Source organism: Pygocentrus nattereri, chromosome 16 (assembly GCF_015220715.1).
Source record: "Pygocentrus nattereri isolate fPygNat1 chromosome 16, fPygNat1.pri, whole genome shotgun sequence".
In the NCBI taxonomy this organism is placed as follows: Eukaryota; Metazoa; Chordata; class Actinopteri; order Characiformes; family Serrasalmidae; genus Pygocentrus; species Pygocentrus nattereri.
Window position 1 is genome coordinate 23,263,613 of NC_051226.1, and position 19,201 is coordinate 23,282,813.

The window sequence follows — 19,201 nt, forward strand, 5'->3', positions numbered from 1 at the left end:
AAATGTAACATCTTCTGTTGTTTATTTCCACGTTTGAATGTAGAATAGTAGAATTTGTATGTGGTGTCAAAAATATATCCCTCTTACACACACACACACACACACACACACACACACACACACACACACACACACACACACTTTAATTTTCTTTATTATCTTATAGTTTGCTAACACGGTCATAGAGGCCACATATGGTATATGGCTGAATTCAGGCTGTAATCAGGTTTGTTCACTGGGCCGTTATGGGCAATTATGCAACAACTGCTCTAAATCTACTGTTCCCAGGATCAGCAGTATAGTGTGTGTGTAAGAGAGAGAGAAAAAAGAGAGAGACTAAATAAATGGAGATAAATGGCTGTGGACAAAACTTAAAGTCAATCTGAAATCAAGTTGTTGCAACAGTGCAACATATAGGTGCACTGTTCCAAATACCTTTATTCCCAAAACGATGAAAGATACTCTGGCAACATCACATCAGAAATTTTAAACATTTACAAATAACTCATAGACTGGCCTCTCGATCTCCACAGCTGTGCAGGCGCTTTCCCTCCTGACTGCATCACAGCTGATACACAGGATTATGGAAAATGTAAAATACTCTTACACTGCCTTCAGTAATCAGCCAGATGGATTTACATCAGCAGGCAGCTTACTATGCAGACATTTAATTCAGGCATGACTGGGTCCTTCCTCCCTCTGAAAACTGCCTGAGTGGATGGCAGTTGTTCATTTCCGACAAATGAGCAGCCTCTGTTATGCTTCCTTGGAGAATACACTCAAAATCCATCCTCATACACAATGTTTAAACTTTTAGATTTCCCTCTGCTGGTCTTAGAAAAAGACTGAACAGTTTTCTTGGAGTGTGCTTTATATGTATGACCTATTCCGATCTAGTCTTCTTGCTGATCTGGAAAGTGTCCTGTATGTTACAGGTTGACTTTCAGGCCTCCGCAGTCACTCTCATGCCCATGAAGGGGTTGAAAGAGATTGTAAAATATCATCTGTCAAATTCCCCCATACCACTGAGATAATCCAATCTACTGAGCCATGCCTTATGCAATCCCTCACTTCATCAGCATCATGACTGATGATTTCAGCGTTCACACAGTGTTCATTATGAACTTGTGGGTTTAAGATATTTAGAGTTATAGTAGAGGTGAGTGCTATGCCAAAAATATAATATTGAGCCACTTCAATACATTTTTAATTCAAATTTTATTCAGTATTTGGATATTGTGCTGTATTAAATCCAGTTAAACCAGCTAATTTTGCTTTGTTTCTAATGGAACGTGCAGTTGTTTAGTGTTACTGACTATATCACGCTTTGTTCAGAAAAGCATATTGTGTTATGGCATAATTTATAACAATACCGATGTTTATTGTCATATTGCCTGGACCTAAGTTACAGTTTACCTAGCTCTAAAGTTTAGTCTACGGTAGGTTTTGGTATCTTTGTCAACTGTTCAGTGTCAGTTTAAACGGAGATAATCAGATAAACATATTGTAATACACTACCACTTTAAAAGGAAGTGTAGAAGCGGCAGCGATTGTCTTTGCAGTTTTATTTATGTGAATTTTTCACTTAGTCGCGGTTGGAACGTCGTTTTAAAACATGCATATGGAAGTAATTTGAAGTGAATTATTCAGAACTCAAGGCTGCAAGGGCTCTTAAGTGCGTAGGCGTTGCTCAGAGACAAGCGAGCGGTTTCATTGGACAGTAGATCAAGTCTAGCCAATCAGAGGTGGGCAGAACGTCGACGACAACGGAGACCATTAATTTGTTTCCCACCCGTATTCGGGAATCCCCGCCTCTAGCGCGGGTGACTGCTGTAGGATTAGCTGCCGATAGGCGGACAAGCTCGGGAGTCTGAACTACGAGCCAATCCTTGCGCAGGAGGGCGGGGCGTGTCTGAATACGGGTGGATGTAAAAAAAACAAGGCTCACAGAGATTATCTTGTTTATGTCGCCATCGCTGTCAGTCTCATGAGGAGTTAAATGTGACTTCGTTCTCATTTCGGCTCCGCGGGCAGGTTGTCGTGTGGTTATGAACAAGCAGAGTCTGAGAGATTAACTCATTCTACGAGGCTGGGAAACTGCGGGCTAATGTTATAGCCGCGCACGACATGGACGAACGAAATACACGATGGAGCTAGTTCTCAGCGCAAATTGATGTGATGGGCGCCGATGGGAGTAAGAGCAGCAAGGTGCGTACAGGGAGTTAGTCCGGTGGGAGTTTGGACAGGTGCTCTTTTTTGCCTTTTAGGGGCCCATCTGTGTGATGTAGGCTGACGTGTGTGGTGATTGTTTCGTTTTTTTGTGGGGACCAAATGACCAGTTTGCTAGACATTTTGCTGGTTCACATTGACTTATTTATACAGGGTTTTTCTAAGGTTAAAGCCGGGTTAGCAGGGTTAGGTGTAAACAGAGCAGGATTTAGATGTAATAATACTGAATGAATGCACATAATGCACAAGTATTGAGCTGCTTGGTTTAAATGGGTTCTAATAAGGGCTCTTTATAGTACCACACAAAGATTCTATGGCTTGTAACAGTAATTAAAAACTTTTTGGTGCTATACACTCCTTAAAAGAATGGTTCTGTGTAGAACCATGAGGACTGTAGAACCAGTTCATGCTGAAATGGTTCTTTACATTGTGAACTGATTTTCCAGATTGATGGAGAATGTGTTGCTTATGGTTCTATGTAGCATCAAAAAGCGTTCTTCTGCTGTTACAAGCTTGACATGGTCACAATAGCAGAACCATATTTAAAGTGGTTCTAAATAGAACCATATACAACATTTTCTCCATCAATAAGAAGAACCATTTCACCATGCCAAGAATCATTTAAGCATGAAATAGTTCTATATAGAACCGTTCTCTTGACTAAAGAAGCCTTGAAGAACCATCTTTTTTTCAAGAGTGTACAGAACCGTTTTTGAAAAATGTTCTTTATGGACAAAATGTTCTCCATCATCAAGAAAAACTTTTTAAGCATGCTGGTGGTTCTTTTGTTTGTTTTTTTTTATCACGGTTCTATCCACTCTTAAAAATAAAGGTGCCTAAGTGGGGTTCTTTGCATCCTTTGCCATAGAAGAACCACTTTTGTTCCCCTAAAGAACGTTGCGGTGGAAGTGTTTTTGTTTTTTGGATACCTATTTTTGTGGATGAGACGTGTTAATGTGAGTAACAATTTTAAAGGCGTAGAACCTCTACATTTTGTGAAGGTTCTTTAAACCTTTAAAAGGTTCTTCACACTATCAGATCTTTTTTGCACACATGGTTCTTTAGGAAACCAAGAGTGCTTCTTCTGGGACATTGCTCAAAGAATGTTTTGTGGCATCTCTTTTAAAGAGTCTTTAAAATGTTTAACTGTTGTCTTCATGAAAGAACCCTTGAATTGTTTAAAACGCGCCTCCTGCAAATAAACGAGTGAATAATAACAAGCAAAAAACAATTCAAACAAACAAATAAAAAATAAAATACTTTTCATAAAGAAGCTCATTCTTCTACAGTATGAGTGAAGGGCACTTTGTTGTTTTGACAGAGCAGAAAATATCAAACGCACATGGAAAGTACAGATAGGATCAGATCTGACTGGCTGTCTAAACACACCCATAATGTATATGACGTGTCACGGTGACACACTGAATGCTTTAATTATAAAACATTCGAGCAATGTTGCTGCAAGCAGTGCTGAAGAACAGCAAAGGAATGTTTTAGGTCACACTCAGTTAGTCATCCAGTGAACCTTAATTTAGGCTGATGTGAACTTTTCTACAATAATTATTCCTCCTCACTGAATCACTGGTTAGTTAATGAATGTAATAGTAATTATTAATACAGAGTACAGAAGTGAATGGCATTGTATGGCAGCGCATTGTCATCGCTTGACACTCGACTGCTAAGCCTAGGTATTATTTATGGTTGGTAAAATAAGACGAATTTAACGGTTTGTTGAAGGAAAATAAAAGAATCAAACGAACTAAAAAATGCGGATTTCAGAAGTGCAGGTCATTTATTCTTCTTGAGCATGAAGAATGCTTCCCAAAGGCCTTCGGACAACACTCACACAGATACAGGGTTTGTACACATAATTTATACCCTCAGTAAAGATGGGGTGGTGTCACCCCAACCCCCTTCTTTATCTCCTAATCTCATTACATCACCATTATGTCCAAATTGATGATTTTCTTCCACCCATACGTCTAACTTATGGAAATATTATATCCAATTGTGGAATCATATGGAAGCATTATCTCCAAGCCAGATCTGTGTGATTTTTTTTAAAATAGACATTGTACCCTAGCACACGCTAGCACACGCTAGCACACGCTAGCACACGTTAGCACACCCTAGCACGATTGCTGGTGTTTTTCCATCTTGGCCGTTTGGCCTTGAGAAGTTCATAAGTTCACTCGCCTCCTAAAAAGTTTTCTTCCCTCTTACACCCTACTAAGGAAGCTTGTTTTAAGGCACTTGTTCCAGTATGCTCGGCCATATTGTACTTTATTTATGTTTTATCCTGCATAATCCAAGATATTTTAATTTTGGGAATCTTTAATTTACATCAGCATCATACTGTATTCTTTCATGATGATTAGCATGTTAGCTTGGGGTTAGCATATTAGCTGGTGGCTAGATGGTGGTACGAGACTATAAAGGTGGTACGGGACACTATAAAGCGCAACTTTTCTTTCAAATATTGTGTTACTTATATGTTAAAAGTGGGCTTTACATATGCAAGACTTATTACTGCTCTGTTATGATTAAGACCACATTTATTAGAGAATTAAAGACGTGTCTTGCGTTATACGTTAGCTATTATTCTTTTAAAGACTCTTTACATCCAAGACTGTTAGAAATGGATATACGACATTGTGGAATTAAAAAAGCCTAAGGCACGTTTTTAGTTGATTACCTAAACACGTATTAAGTGGAGACACCTTTCATATTATGTACCATTGAAATTTAATTTTGTGAATTGTTACACGTCTTGTGTGTTATAGCAGGAGCGCCGCTATTTGTCTGGATGGCGCGGCTTTCTCTCCAGTATGGGCATCTCTCTCCCCCCGCCGCTGTGCCGACTCGGTGCATCCCAGCGGATGATTCAGGACAAGGGACCGCGTATCCCAGAGCACCTGCTGTCCTCCATGCCCGGCCCAGAGAAACTGCGCATGGAGTGGAGTCTCCCTGGCTTCATCACCATGTTTCTGCCTGAGTTCCCCCACCGCACCATCCCTGGACACGAGCACTTTCAGGTAGGCCACTTTTGCAGTGAATCGCTAGATAGAATCAAAAAGTTCAGAAACCTAAAGGTAACTCTCATAACTACATAACTTGCATATAATTTGCATTACAGTTGTTGAATAATTTGTTGCAGTTACTTAATAATAAAGTCTGTCCACTTAAGGGCAATCTGGGCAACGCCCCTGGATATTTATTTCCATTCATTCAAGCCCAGATTCTTTTGTCTTTATGGGGAAAACACTGAAAGCCACGTTAATGTTTTAAAAAGATAATTGAAATCACTGATAAAATCTGACAGAAACAGCATCAATAGTCTGCAGCATTTGGCTTAAATAACTCAAAAAGCATGCAGCTTATTCTGGCTACTGGGTTTCTGCATATCTCAACCAGGAGGGGCTTTTTCCACTTGTGGCTTTATCAGCAAGCTGATTGGCTCTTTTTGTTGAAGGGCGGGGCTTTCCCCTTAAACAGACGTCATGTTGAGTGCTAAAAACGTTCTTATTCATTTTTCAGCCAGTGACCTGTCTCCTCTTTTGTAACATCTGTCATAATAAATCTTATAATCAATAACTGAATAGATAGCCTGCAGTTTACAGGGGTTCATAGTTACACACAGGGTATTTGTCACTGGGGTAATAGTAGAACTAACTACCCAGAGCTCTTACGCTGCATTTACATTGCAGTGAAGCAAAACACTTACCTTGTTGACTATTGGTCGCTTTGTGGGTGCCTCACCACAACAATCCAGTTGGCTCCCAACCAGAAAAATGTGCTTCTCATTTGAAGCTCAACTTTTTATTTAATCCCCCTCTGCATAACTGCCACCTATCTCTATAGAGATTAATGAGAGGTATAATGAAAATGGTCTCGCTTTAGCTGCAATGTAAACACTGCATTAGGTGGACGGGGGATTAAAAAGTTTGCTTCTTATAGTTGTACAGTTTTAAATTTAGGAATGGGGCCCATAATGACTATTTAAACAGGGCCCTGACAATTGGGGAAATTCCCTGGTTATGTGCTTCATTATGGTAAAGTATTACAGTGGTCATTGCACTTGCTCTAAAATACTCTGTGTTTTGTGCCCCCAGGTCCTGGGTTACATAGCCAAAGGATCATTTGGCCCCATCTTAAAGGTGAAAGATAAATCAAAAGAAAAGACATATGCAGTTAAGGTAAATTCAATACTCTTACCATTTCATAGTGTCACAATAAAACATTGTATGTATGAATCATAGAAGCCTGCAGCTCTGTATCACTTCTGTGGCTGAAATGTATTATGATCATCACAGTAAACTTCACAAGTTTTCATATACTGGTGTACCTGTTCTTGGTTACTCAGGTTATCCCAAAATCTGAGATCCTCCGGCTCGGCGTGCTGGACCAGTCTAAAGAAGAAGTGATAGTCCAGGTGAGTTCAGGCACATCCGTACTGGCCTTCTCTTGTGCTTTTGGCTCCAGTTATAAATGTCTAATGTCTCTTGTATAGTCCACAATTTCAAAATGGCACAGTTTAAGTAGCTTCCAGGCATTTGGAATCCAATTCTTTGTGAAAGGATCAAGTTGGAACAGCTGAAGGACAGTTCAAACATAGGATCTTTACATTGAATCAGAGGAGTGCTGGATTTTACTTGTTCACAAGGTAAAACTATAGGGAGGGTGAATGTAAAGCTCAACCTTTGTGTCCTTGCCTATATTGACCCCTGTCCATAAAAAGGCAGAATTGTGGACCCGCAGTGGTTCAGTTACTCAGTTAGTCTGTGCCATTGTTGTTGTTTGACTGTTGCCTTGCAGCGTCAGGTCCGCCACCCTTTCGTCCATGATCTGCAGGACTGCTGGCAGACCCAGCGTCATCTCTACATTAGTGAGTGACTCAGACCCTGCCCCCTCCTTGGCCCAGCTTTCCTCCTGCTTCTCCCACCAGAATGTCCACATTTCCTCACACCTAATCACTGTTTCCCTAGCTTCCACAAACCCTCTTTTTTTCATGTGTTCAGGCTCTTCCTTTATATTATAAATCTTTCTACTTTATAGTTTGGTGAAAAAGTACCTTTTCCCTTAACAGAAATGTAGTGAGTCATTCAAAACATGTTTGGTGTCTGATGTGTGCTTCTTTAGAAACCATATAAGCAAGAAACCGTATAAGCAAGCAAGCCTCACAGCTCCAGTGCAGAACTTAAGAAGCAAACTTCTGACACCAAACAGCCAGCTTATCTAATTGACTACCTTCGGGGTGAGGAAGATTGTGTACATTTGATTTTTCTCTAAACGATCATGTGAAGCACCTTTCACTTTAATTCAGAAAAGAGAATGAGCCCAGAGAACTTGGCCTGTCACAGTTGCTACAATCGCCTGACTGCAGCTGTTTGAGCTGATCGCCACCGTTGTTAGTTGTGTTTATGTCACAACAGTCAAAATGTGTGTTGGTGTATTTTGTCAGTTGGGTTGAGGTGAATGAATGTTACAGAAAGTATTTGTTGAGACACTAAAACAACAACAAAAGTTTGAACTTTGATGCCATGTTACATATAGAGGGCAGTAGTGAGCAGTGTGAGTGAGCTACTAAGTATTGACAGCTAGAAATCAAAATGGCTAATCAGCCAATTTGACCACTTTTTGTATATAAGTAATTACAGAAAATAAATAAAAAAGACAATTAAATTGTTTATTTAATTTTTATATCATCAAGTACACAAGTCAGCCTTCTGAAGAGACGTTTTCAGGACTCCAGACTCGGGCACATTCTAGCACTTACTTAACGGAAAGCCAAAAAGAAACAGCACTGCACAGTCTATAGCTGCCAAGAGGCTAAAAAGCACTCAAGCAGATTATCAGTATATCATGGTGTGATTTTCTGTGGAACCAGACTTTGCTGTTTTGTACTCCGAGTGATTACATGCTGTCTGAGTAGAAAATAGGCCAAACCTACCGTGTCTGTTTCTACCTTTATTACCCAGAGAATTAAGGGTATCTCATTAGAACATGCACAGAGACACAGGTTAGTTTTACATTACAACACCGCGTAGGCCATGCAGAGTGATTTGGAAAAGGCAAGGTGAAGCTCCTAATCCTGGTGTTGAAGTAATGGCTGGCGATACAGCGAAAATGTTAAAACCCTTAACCATCCAAGGTGCCAGTGTTTGAACACTGCAGTCACTATTCAGGTGCTCACTCTGTTTCATTACAGTTAAATGGAGAACAATTCAATGAAACGCTGTGCAATGAAAAATGCAGGAACATGAGCCAAGGCAGAGTATGTGTTGTTAAGGACATGACCATGAAGGCAGGTAGCACAGCTGTATTTCTTACTAGAGTAGACTTTAGCTGATGTTGGGTCCAGAAACAATCATGTGGGGCATCATCCACTTTGGAGAAAATATCTTGTGCAGATCTGAGTTCTCATCAACATCCAGTGTACCCTTAGCTGGAGTTTTAGCTGAAGAGGCAACATGAAAACTACCAATTTTCCTTTGCCTGTCTTGAATAAAACAATGTTTTCAAACCTGGTTCCTCTGCCTGCTGCTGATTTTTTCGCCTCCTAAACCAGACCCTTCGGCTAGATGTGAACTTAATGCACAACAGCGGTGGAAATAGACATGAGCTGCAACACTTTATTGTTGATGTGAGGTAACAATCTGTCTTAACTCAAGATGCAGTCCAAATAAATTTTTCATTTGCTCCAACCTGCAGACCTGTATAGCTGGGACTGCTTTACAGAAAGTTCCTATCTATTTATCTGAAGTTAAGATCTGACACGTCAAAATGTTTTACTAATTCGTATTACAGAAGCTAAACCTTAATTTAAGAACTTTATCTTACAGCATCTTATCTCTGGTTAGATCTAGTTAAATCTACTCATTCAAAGTCGACAATCAACTGTCATGTCTGTTACCTAGCAACCGACGATATGCACGCAGCTGAAAAGTAAACACGTAATCGAAACAATGTCATAAATGTAAGTTCCAGCTGCTATTACTGATATAAAAAAAGTCAAAACTAAACTAAATGACAATAAACTGAAGATTCAACCGCAGCTTTAGTTTCCATGTCACATATGCTTTAACAATGCTATCAAAACGCTAGAAATTGGCAGTTAAAACAGACGTTAGGACACCTCTGGGGTTGTCTTAAAGTTAAGACAGAATTGACGAAGAAAATATATACAGACTGTTCTAAAAGTAGCAGACTATGAGAGAAAGACGCATGTGATGTAAATTATCGTTGATAACAAGTCATCGTATCCCCTGTCCTGAAGCAGCTCCAGAAGTCAGTACTGTAGAATGCAAGGAATGCCACCGTTTAATGTGACCCCAGTCCTGATCTGTACCACACAACACCACCAAAATCACATCCCTGTTCAAACCTCAGTCCTTCTTTCCCTTCACTGAATTAGCAGAGTGTGTTTTTCTTACTTCCTTTAACTGTGGTATTTGTTCCCCTGGTACAGTGTTGAGACCAGGCTGTGACTGTTGCACTTCTTGACTTCTGATTTTCACCCACCTGTGTAGATAATAGGGCCGTCCCCAACTAAGCATCCCCAAGAAAATAAAGGCTTAAGTAACAGCATATTGGAAAACCTTGGAGGAACCTTATATTGTAGAACTTAAAAGCAGTTGCACCTTAAATGAAAGCTTTCAATTCACCTCTGTATGTTACTGAGAATGATTTTAGCAACGTTTGAATCATGGCTAGCTACTTACTGTAAATAAAATGCTGTGTGTTCCATCTTCTTAGAATCACCTTTACAGAGGTAGTAAGAAAATCAGTAAAAGGGTCATTTCTACATAATGAAATCTTGGCGATGTAAACATTCAGAGATGTTTAATGTAAAAAGGTGCATCGCAAAGAAACCGTCTCTACAACTATATAAAAATATATCCATTTTATATACTCTCCAAAACCACCAGTGTCTTCAGAGTTTTTGTAATGTTAATAATAGCCAAAGAGTGGTAGATCTAGAAATCTCTGGGGGCTTTAAACTAAAATCATATAGGAATCTACTGTAAAACATTTTGTCATTCTTCAGGCAGTGCTTTATAACCATAACCATTTCATGTAATAACTTTGTGTGTTAAACCCTTCAGACGTCTGGTTCCTATCACCACCACTGTGAACAATTGTTCACTGAGTTTCTCTAGACTGAAGAATATTACATCAAACTACTCTGAATGACTTTGTTTCCATTTTAACTCCTAAATGTTGCAGAAATATAAATATATATGCAAATTTGCTAGCAACATGGTCCAAACTTCCATTTGCTAAAATATCTAAATGTAAATGTAAACATAAAAAATTACAGAAGGACTAGTTGACTTAGAGGGGACAGCCTTAATAGATGACCTCTACCTGTGTTTATTTATTGTGGGTCAGCTGCTGATACGGCTGCATGGCAGCGTGCCTGTAGATGCAGTTAATCACACAGGATGTTCTGGGTTTATCTGGAACACAGATTTAACTTTGTTTTTTTTCCCTCAATCAGTTTTTTTGTGTGTGTATGTGGATCTATACATATCGTGTGTGTTTATCTGTGATTGAGATTTTGTGGACAGATGTGTTGGTTTGAGTCTGGCACTCTGCCAGCATAACAGCCGTGACCTCTGTGCATGTGTTTGTGTACGTGATTGAGTTAGAATCGGTTGTGTATTTGTTAGGGCTGGCCCGAATAGCATTGAACAGACTTCAAATACTCGTTGTATACTCCAATAGAGTAATTGAATACTTGGTATTACTCAAAACCACCCTCAAAAACAATTGGACGCATTGTTTACTTTTTAAACAGCTGTCTGATGGAACAGAAATGTTTTGGTTTTAATCTGTGTTTCAGTTTACACTAGACGTGTGTCCTAGATTCATCAAAATATGAATCCTTCTGATCTGTCACACCGTTGGTATAAATCCAACTAATTTTAACACAAGATAAAGACAACACAAGTAAACACAATGCAGCTTTTAAATGATCATTCTGTGTATTGGAAGATAAAGATGTATTCAAAACCTGCATCATCCACGTGAAAAGGTAATTGCCCCCAAACTGGTTGTGCTGCCCTTGGCAGTACCAACTGCAATAACTTGGGATAAGTGGAGGAGTTTGGTCTGCTCTTCTTTGCAGGCTTGTTTTAATGCAGTTATATTGGGTGTTTTTCAAGCATGAACTGCCTGTTTAAGGTCTTGCCACAGCATTTTAATGGGATTCAAGTCAGGACTTTGATTCAGCCACCCCAAAGCCTTGATTTTGTTTCTTTTGAGCCGTTGAGAGGCGCTTGGGCTTTAGGTCACAAACTGACGGCGAACTTTCTCCTTCAGGATTTTCTGATAGAGAGCAGAATTCATGGTTTCATCAGTTATGACAGTTGATCCAGTTCATGCAGAAACAAAGCAGCCCCAGACCATCACGCTACCAACATCATGTTCGGCTGTTGGTATGATGTTCTTATGGTGGAATGCGACATTAGCTCTACGCCAGATTTAACACGACCCATGACTTCTGAAAAGTTCCACCTTTGACTCATCAGTCTACAAACTATTATCTCAAAAGTCTCAGCAGTGGTTTGCACCCTGCAACTCTCCTATGGATGCCAATTTTGCTCAGTGTCTTTCAATCTTGGAATTTTGTAAATTGACCTGTTAGGCCCGTAGTTCTTTAGATGTTCATCTGGGTTCTTTTGTGACATCCTGGAAGAGTTGTCAATGTTCTCTTGGTGACATTTACGTGGTTGATCACTCCTGGGAAGGTTCACCATTGTTTGGGGGAGCAATTACTTTTTATGAACAGCATTTTTCCATTTTTATTGTCAATAAGTTAAATTTTGTGCTTACTTGGGTTATCATTGTCTAATATTAAAAGTAGTTTGATCATCTCCAACATTCAAGTGTGGCAAATATGCAAAAATAGAAGAAATTGGGAATTTTTCACAGCACTGTAAGATGCCTTCACAGTATACTAGCCTTTTATTGCATGTTGTATATTGAGTATGTTTCTCATCTATAGCTAAAATGTATGTACTGTCGTTATTTTTAATCCACTAAGAACCACTGTTCTATCTAAAGGCTGCTGCAGATTAAATGTATTTAAGCTGCAACTGTTGTGGCTTAAGACAAAGCTTACAAATCCTGAATGGAGAATTGGATATCACTGTAACGAATGAGTGCTCGAGGATTTGAATTATTCAGGGCCAGCCCTGGTATTTGTCTGTGTGTATATCTGGGTCTATATTACTGTCTGTATTTTGTCTCTGTTTGCCCACTTGACTTTCTGTTTGTGTTGCTGGGGGTTTGTTTGACTGTATGTTGTACTAACACACTATTTATTCCCTTTCTAGTGTGTGATTACTGCAGTACAGGAGATTTATACACCTACTGGGTGATGATCGGTCAGTTTGGGGAAGATGCAGTGAAGGTATTTGCTGCGGAGCTCGGCTCTGCTTTGGGTGAGTCCTGAAAGTAAACTCTCTTTAAATTCCTCCGTGTAAGTTGTGGACGTGGACTGGTTGCAAAGATAAACATACTGAACATCTGCTAGTTTCACATTATTTCAAAGTGGCCAAAAATCTAGTGTACACAATTTATCCCAAATGCAGCGAATAAACCAAGACTTGTTTGGTTATTGCTTTCAACTGCATAAATAAATCATCACATATTTGCATCACATATCAAGCCACGCCAAGACACCACTCTCATTTTTGGGTGGATATTGTAATGCACTCTTTCAGCAAAAAGGGATCTATATAATACCAACATTCTTTGACTCATAAAAATGTGAAAACATTTCTGATGTTATGTAGAACCATTTTTAAATGGTTCTTTAAAGAACTGTATAAAAGAGCTTCTCCATCATAGAGCATCATTTAACCATGCAGAGAACTATTTAAACATTCAAATGTTCTATATATATCCTTGGCTTTTATAAAAGAACCCTTGAAGAACCCCCCTTTTAAGGGTGTATCTGTTATGTGGTGCACCCACAGCTGTCAGGATTTTTCAGTTACCTTCTGATCCTTTACATCTGTGTTTATTCACTTCCATGTTCTAGTTTGACAGACAAGAAATAAACTTTTGCAAGCAGTTCACCCCCCTCAAGTATTTCGGAGCGAGGCAAAAAAGTTTGTAAATTTCACGGCATCACATGTTTAAGACTTATTTAAGGGTTCTCTTTGTGGAATATTTTCCAACGCATACCCTTTGTTTCTTAGGGTGTGCTTTTGTTGTAGCCTTATTACAAAAGTGGCCACCCAAAAACAACAGTCTTACACTGGTTATTTTACATATCAGTCAAAAGGCCTTTTCCTGTTAAAGTAAGTGGTTCTTCTCCACATTGAGCAACAAAGCACACCAGACTGTTTGACAATAGACAGAAGTCTGGATTGTGAGACTAAATCATTTCAAATACAACACGTTTTCTAAAACATGAACAAAATAGCAGCCACCTGGAAGCCTGAGTGCTGTCTGCATTTTTGTCCATTTTTATTGATAATGGTATGTCATACATTGTCTGTTAGAGAACAATAAACATCTCAACATGGTTTGAGACAAGGGTTGAATGATTTAGGGATGCAGTTTGCATGATGCTAATGGTGAGCTATTAGACTCTATTACTTGTTAGCTACTTTAGCCTTGTAGCTCCAGTGAAAATCTAAAGAATCTAATGACTTTGCACACCAAACATGCTTTGGCAGATCAACCACCATTGAGATCTTTTTCTTTTTATATTTTCACACAAGGGAGTATCAGAAAAAGAAAAAGAAAAAGTCATTCTGTGTTCCGTGATGTGACTTACTATGCAGCCTGTGTCACTATGTAGTCAGTTCGTGAAGGGAATCTTAACCAAGGGAAGACTAATTGTAAGCGTTTCTGATGTCTCAGAAGCTACATGGTGTAAAATGTTTTAGAATTATATTAGTATTCAAATAATTGGATGTCCACTTAAAGTCCAGTATCTGGAAACATATGTGGAATATATAATATATAATATCATATAATATTTTGTTTTACTTGAGTTACAGTGAAACGCTGTAGTCACGATTCTCAAAATACTCCAAATTGCAGGGTTTCTTCATGATTTTGGGATCATCCACCGTGATGTTAAGGTAAATACTTACCAATGTGTTTTACCATGTTGATAAATGAGTGGTCAGATGAAGGGATATTCAATCAGGCGTCTGTAAATTAAGAAGTTTTTCATTTTTCATTTCTGTCCTAGATGGAGAATATCCTCTTAACAGATCAAGGTAAGAGCAGCCTGTAACTTGCACTGCATCCACTAGAGGGTGATACAGAATAGCCTTTCTATTCTGCCAGCACAGAACATTCCAGAATCCAGACTGTTTACAAGACAGATATTCATGCTCTCACACATAATGATGGCATTTTAATTAGTCCTGGAAATAAGATGGTTTTCATAAGGATGCTGTTTTCAAGATATGAAAAACTATGAAAGCCATCCTTAGTAAAGCTTTTTATTCATTTTTATTTTTGTAAGCAGTTATACATAAATAGCCCTACATCTTCTTGAGAGTATTGGGAAAATATGTAGAAATTAAAGTAAATTACACAAAAATGCTTGCTGTTCTTACACAGATGTAACAGATGTGAAATGACCTTGACTTTTATGAGTGCTAGCCAAGTAGCACAGGCAAGCGCAGTGGGCATGATACTACACCAATCGTCTATGAATGTGCGAGATTATTGTAATGATTTAACATCTGTATGTGGATGTGTTGCAGGTCACTTACGGTTGGCTGATTTTGGTCTGTCGCGACGGCTCGAGCGAGGAGGGAGGGCATTCACCATCTGTGGCACTATTCAGTACATGGGTAATTATATTAGGAGAAACGGATGAAGTACAGACAGAACAACCATTCATATATGCAGGAATGTAATCCTGAATGTATGTGTAGTATGTAACCTTATTGAATCATTGTGAATCATTTAAATGAACACACATAGACCTGCTCATAGACATAATAATGACGTCGTGACAGGTATGTAGGAAACTGCACTGTGAAGTGAAGTTAAAATCCAGGGTGTTTTCTATAGTCTTGCAAAAGCAGCCTCTTCCCTTATAGCTCCTGAAGTGCTCAGTGGAGGCCCATACAGTCATGCTGCTGATTGGTGGTCTCTCGGCATCCTGCTCTTTGCATTGGCCACTGGCAAGGTGAGGTCATAAAACATGTCGCTGCCATGTGACTGCATCATTGTGCAGTCGTTGTTATTTATAACCAGTGATGCTTGAGTACAAGAGAATATCTGAGCATTATGTTATATTTCTGCACATTCCTCTTCTCTGCTAGCACGGCATATTTTGATCTAGACTATGAGTCTCTGAGTCTACAATCTGATGAAGAGTTTCCCCTTTGTGCCCAATGTAAGACCTGTTTGGGGTATAAAATGTGTTTCATTACCCCACCACTTAGCATCATGCAAACTGCAGGCTCAAATCATCTCATACTCGTCTCATACAGTGTTATGTTCCTAAATAATCTGGTTTCTGACACAATCTAATATACAGTACATTGCACGGCTAAAAAAACAGTAGTAGCATCCATTGTGAGGCCTGAATTTTCATCCATACTTTCATCCAGCTTAATAAGGAAACCTCAGATTATAAGTAAGTTGATTATGTACATGTGAGGCAAGAGGAAATTTAGGCTTCAGTATAGCTGCCACTCTTTTTAACTATGCAACATATTTAGAGTACATTTGTGTAAATTAGATTTTTGAACAAACCATCACTTTAATCCTATCAAACCAAACATTTCCCCAGCAGTACATTCAGAGATGGAGGAGTTACGATGCATGTATGTTTACAATGGCCAACGTACAATGCATCAGCCAGTCCACGTCTTGTGTGTGCTATTGTTTCCTGTCAGTATATAAAAGATGCATGATCCTTTATTGTTTGTTGCCCTGTGATATTTTTTTTTTCCCAATCTAAGCTCACTGATGGCACAGTTTGGATCAATAAACACGTCCTATTTTTGATTTGTTTAATCAAGGTAACGATAAAGTGTGGCTGATGTTTGGAGAGTGTTCTTTACATTTCAAATAAAATCAACAACATTGTTGAGAAATAACATGATTACAGCAGAGAAGTCTCATACCTTTGATAAACCAGTACTATTAGACTTTATCAGCTAATTTCAAGTGTGTACTTGTGATCCTTGGCCTTAAAGATGAAATATCTAACTGCATTGTCTTTTCCTTTTTCAGTTCCCTGTACCTCCTGAGCCAGATCATTGCAGCATGCTAAGGAAGGTGCGCTGCTTTCCATATGAGATGCCCAGAACCTTTTCTCCTCCATTTGCTCTTCTGCTCACTGAGGTGAGGCACGAAATCATCCTGGAGGTCCAACAGTTCACACAATACTTTAGGTTAATAGAAGACGAATTACATGAACTTGCTGTAGAGTCCCTAAGAAAGTCCTTAAAACTGTTTATGAGAATTTTATTTTGGACAAAATATGAAGTCATATTTATCTTCTTTGACCCCCTCCCCAGCTTCTGTGTAAGACCCCGACCCGTCGTTTGCGAACCCTGGAGCGCTTCAAGCGGCAGACCTTTTTCCGCGGCACACCCTTCGACTCACAGCTGCTGCAAAAGACGCCCATGGAGCTCATCCTGGAGCTGAAGACGCGGCCCGACCGTCCTGCCAAAGCCCGTCGAGGTCTCACCCTGGAACCCTTCCCCAACTTTGACTGCGACTTCCTCGTAGATTCAACCTCCACTCCAGCCCAGGAGATGTCCCCTACTCTGGCTAACATAGAACTAGTGGAGGCCCTCATCCAAGGCCATGTATCTCAGGGCAATGTTCCACAGCAGGAAGTGTTTGTGTAGCAGTACGCTGACTGAATAGAACTGTCTGCAGTGAGACACAGGGATGATTGTTTACATTTCATATATCAAACATCATGTCTCGCTTTCACTGATGCTCAGGCCTGCTACCTAATTTTGGGGTTGAATTTTAAAAGGTGTCGTTTTTTAACTTTTAACTGCGCAAGATAATCTGGGTCACATTTATGTACGTGAGAGACCGTTGCACTAAATGTGCCTTGATGCAGCCGTAGTGTGCGCTCACAATGTACATGAAACTAAGATGTGATTTACGAAGGCTGTAGCTTATCATATAACCTATGCTAGAAGTGTTAATAAGTAAAGTTCATACATTTTACAAGGATGTAAATCCAACTCAAAAACTAGGCTTTTGGAAACAGTGACATCGATTACAGATGTTACTGAAAACATGAAGCACTGAATTTATTTGATTCAAATGTGTCCGTTTGTATTTCCACATAGCATTTCCACGTAAATGTACATACTTTTGGAAATAATATAGTTATTCTCAAAAGTATGTAAACTGAAAGACGAAATTGTGGTGATGTAATTTGCTTTGTTCATGTGGAAATTTGAACATTTTTACTTCAGTGCATTACTTTTTTCAGCACATGTTGAAGCTGCATGAAGACATTTTGCGGTGTTTGAACATTTGACATAGAGAGTTGATACAGTTTTATTGCGTTGGCAAATATTCATTGAGCACTTGTTCTATGCCTGTGTCTCTGTCTAGTCCATATGACTGCTGCCATTGTTAAAGGAGGTCTCCCAACAACACGTCTTTGAGATGCTAATTTACACCCGTTTTAAGAGACTAAGAAAATTCCATACAAATCTGTCTGTCGCTAGATGTGCAGATTTTCCAATCATGGTGCATAAAATGTGCTTTTAGGCTTGTATGACAGTTTGGGGCAGAATGCATCCTGTTAAGACACGTACATCTGACCCTTCCTGTGGTATGTTTCTTAACATAGAATTATTGCAGAGTGCTCTTGTTTCTTTGTCAGGTTTTGAGCAAAAAGCCAGTTTTAAGGTTTATTTTATGCCATAAGTAAAAAGCTCCTGTGTTCCCCAGCCATAGGTTTTTCTCAATTCTCAGGGCTGTTGTGAATAGTACATTTAACAGTTATCCTCAATGTGATTAGCCTAAACTACAAACCTCAATATTCGTATGCGCCACCAGTGGATACCTCTACCTTTGCATGATATTATAGTTAAAACTGTGTATGTCACAGATCTTCTGCCTAATGCACTTTTGTCTTTTAACATGTGTTTACAAGTGTATATGTTGTGGCATGAGAGGCATCTTTTTATTTTAGTAAAATGTGGAGGAGTTAAACATTGAGCATAGAAAGTGCAATGTAAAAAATATGTATATTAAATGATAACAATTTAGTGGATGCTTTTATTCAAGGCAACTTCCATTGCCTATTGCAGGCGCGGCCTGTTGGGGTCGAATCACCTTGCTCAAGGTCGTAATGGAGTATCAGGATGTTATCAGGATGGGATCAAGCCCAGCTTTTTGATTTTACAGACACTTTCCTGACCAGTGGGTTACCACTGCCCCAAATACAACATCATTTACTGTTCGAGTGTATTTATAATGATTTGCTGTTTCAGAGAACAGAGCCTCTTCACATCTATGCACAGTTCTCCCTTAATATCTGCATTTTGACGGAGATGACAGTCCTTACGGTTTGCCCTGAACGCCTCACACCTTTCATCCTTTCTTGTATGGTAAATCATAAAATGTATATTAATCAGAATATAAGGACAGTTTTAAGATGATGTCAAGCTTGTTGTCTCATGCGCTTTGTGTCCATTTGATTACTTTTCTTACAGTTAAAAGCAACTGAACAACTATAATTAATGTGTGACTTCTTGCTTAGTAGTCAAGTACAGGTATTTTAATAAAAACCAGATTGTATCAAATGATCTACCTCGACTCTTGTTGACTGCTTCATGACTCAGCATTTCTTCTCTCCATTTTCTCTCCTTAAACGGCGAGTCTCAGGACCACAAACATGCTGGCCACACTGAATATAATATACAAATACAAGGCAATTCTAAGCGCTTTTAAAGTTTGTGCTAGTGAAATAGTATTTATATGAAGAGGGTGGCTCTGT

At 39.2% G+C, this 19,201-nt stretch overlaps 1 protein-coding gene across 2 annotated transcripts; it reads left to right on the forward strand.

Annotated features, from left to right (window-relative positions):
- Positions 1-1,928: 1,928 nt before the first annotated feature.
- rskrb (ribosomal protein S6 kinase related b) lies at positions 1,929-19,010 on the forward strand. 2 transcript variants are annotated; one of them, XM_017704392.2, is made up of 12 exons: positions 1,929-2,208; positions 5,013-5,264; positions 6,342-6,425; positions 6,593-6,661; positions 7,045-7,114; positions 12,570-12,677; positions 14,293-14,333; positions 14,447-14,474; positions 14,970-15,059; positions 15,312-15,400; positions 16,456-16,566; positions 16,743-19,010. In XM_017704392.2, the coding sequence occupies exons 1-12, from the start codon at positions 2,179-2,181 to the stop codon at positions 17,076-17,078; spliced, it is 1,308 nt and encodes a 435-aa protein (XP_017559881.1). In that variant the 5' UTR covers positions 1,929-2,178; the 3' UTR covers positions 17,079-19,010. The 2 variants fall into 2 exon arrangements, with proteins under 2 accessions (XP_017559881.1, XP_017559882.1); XM_017704393.2 differs by having other exon boundaries at positions 5,016-5,264.
- The last annotated feature ends 191 nt before the right edge of the window (positions 19,011-19,201 follow it).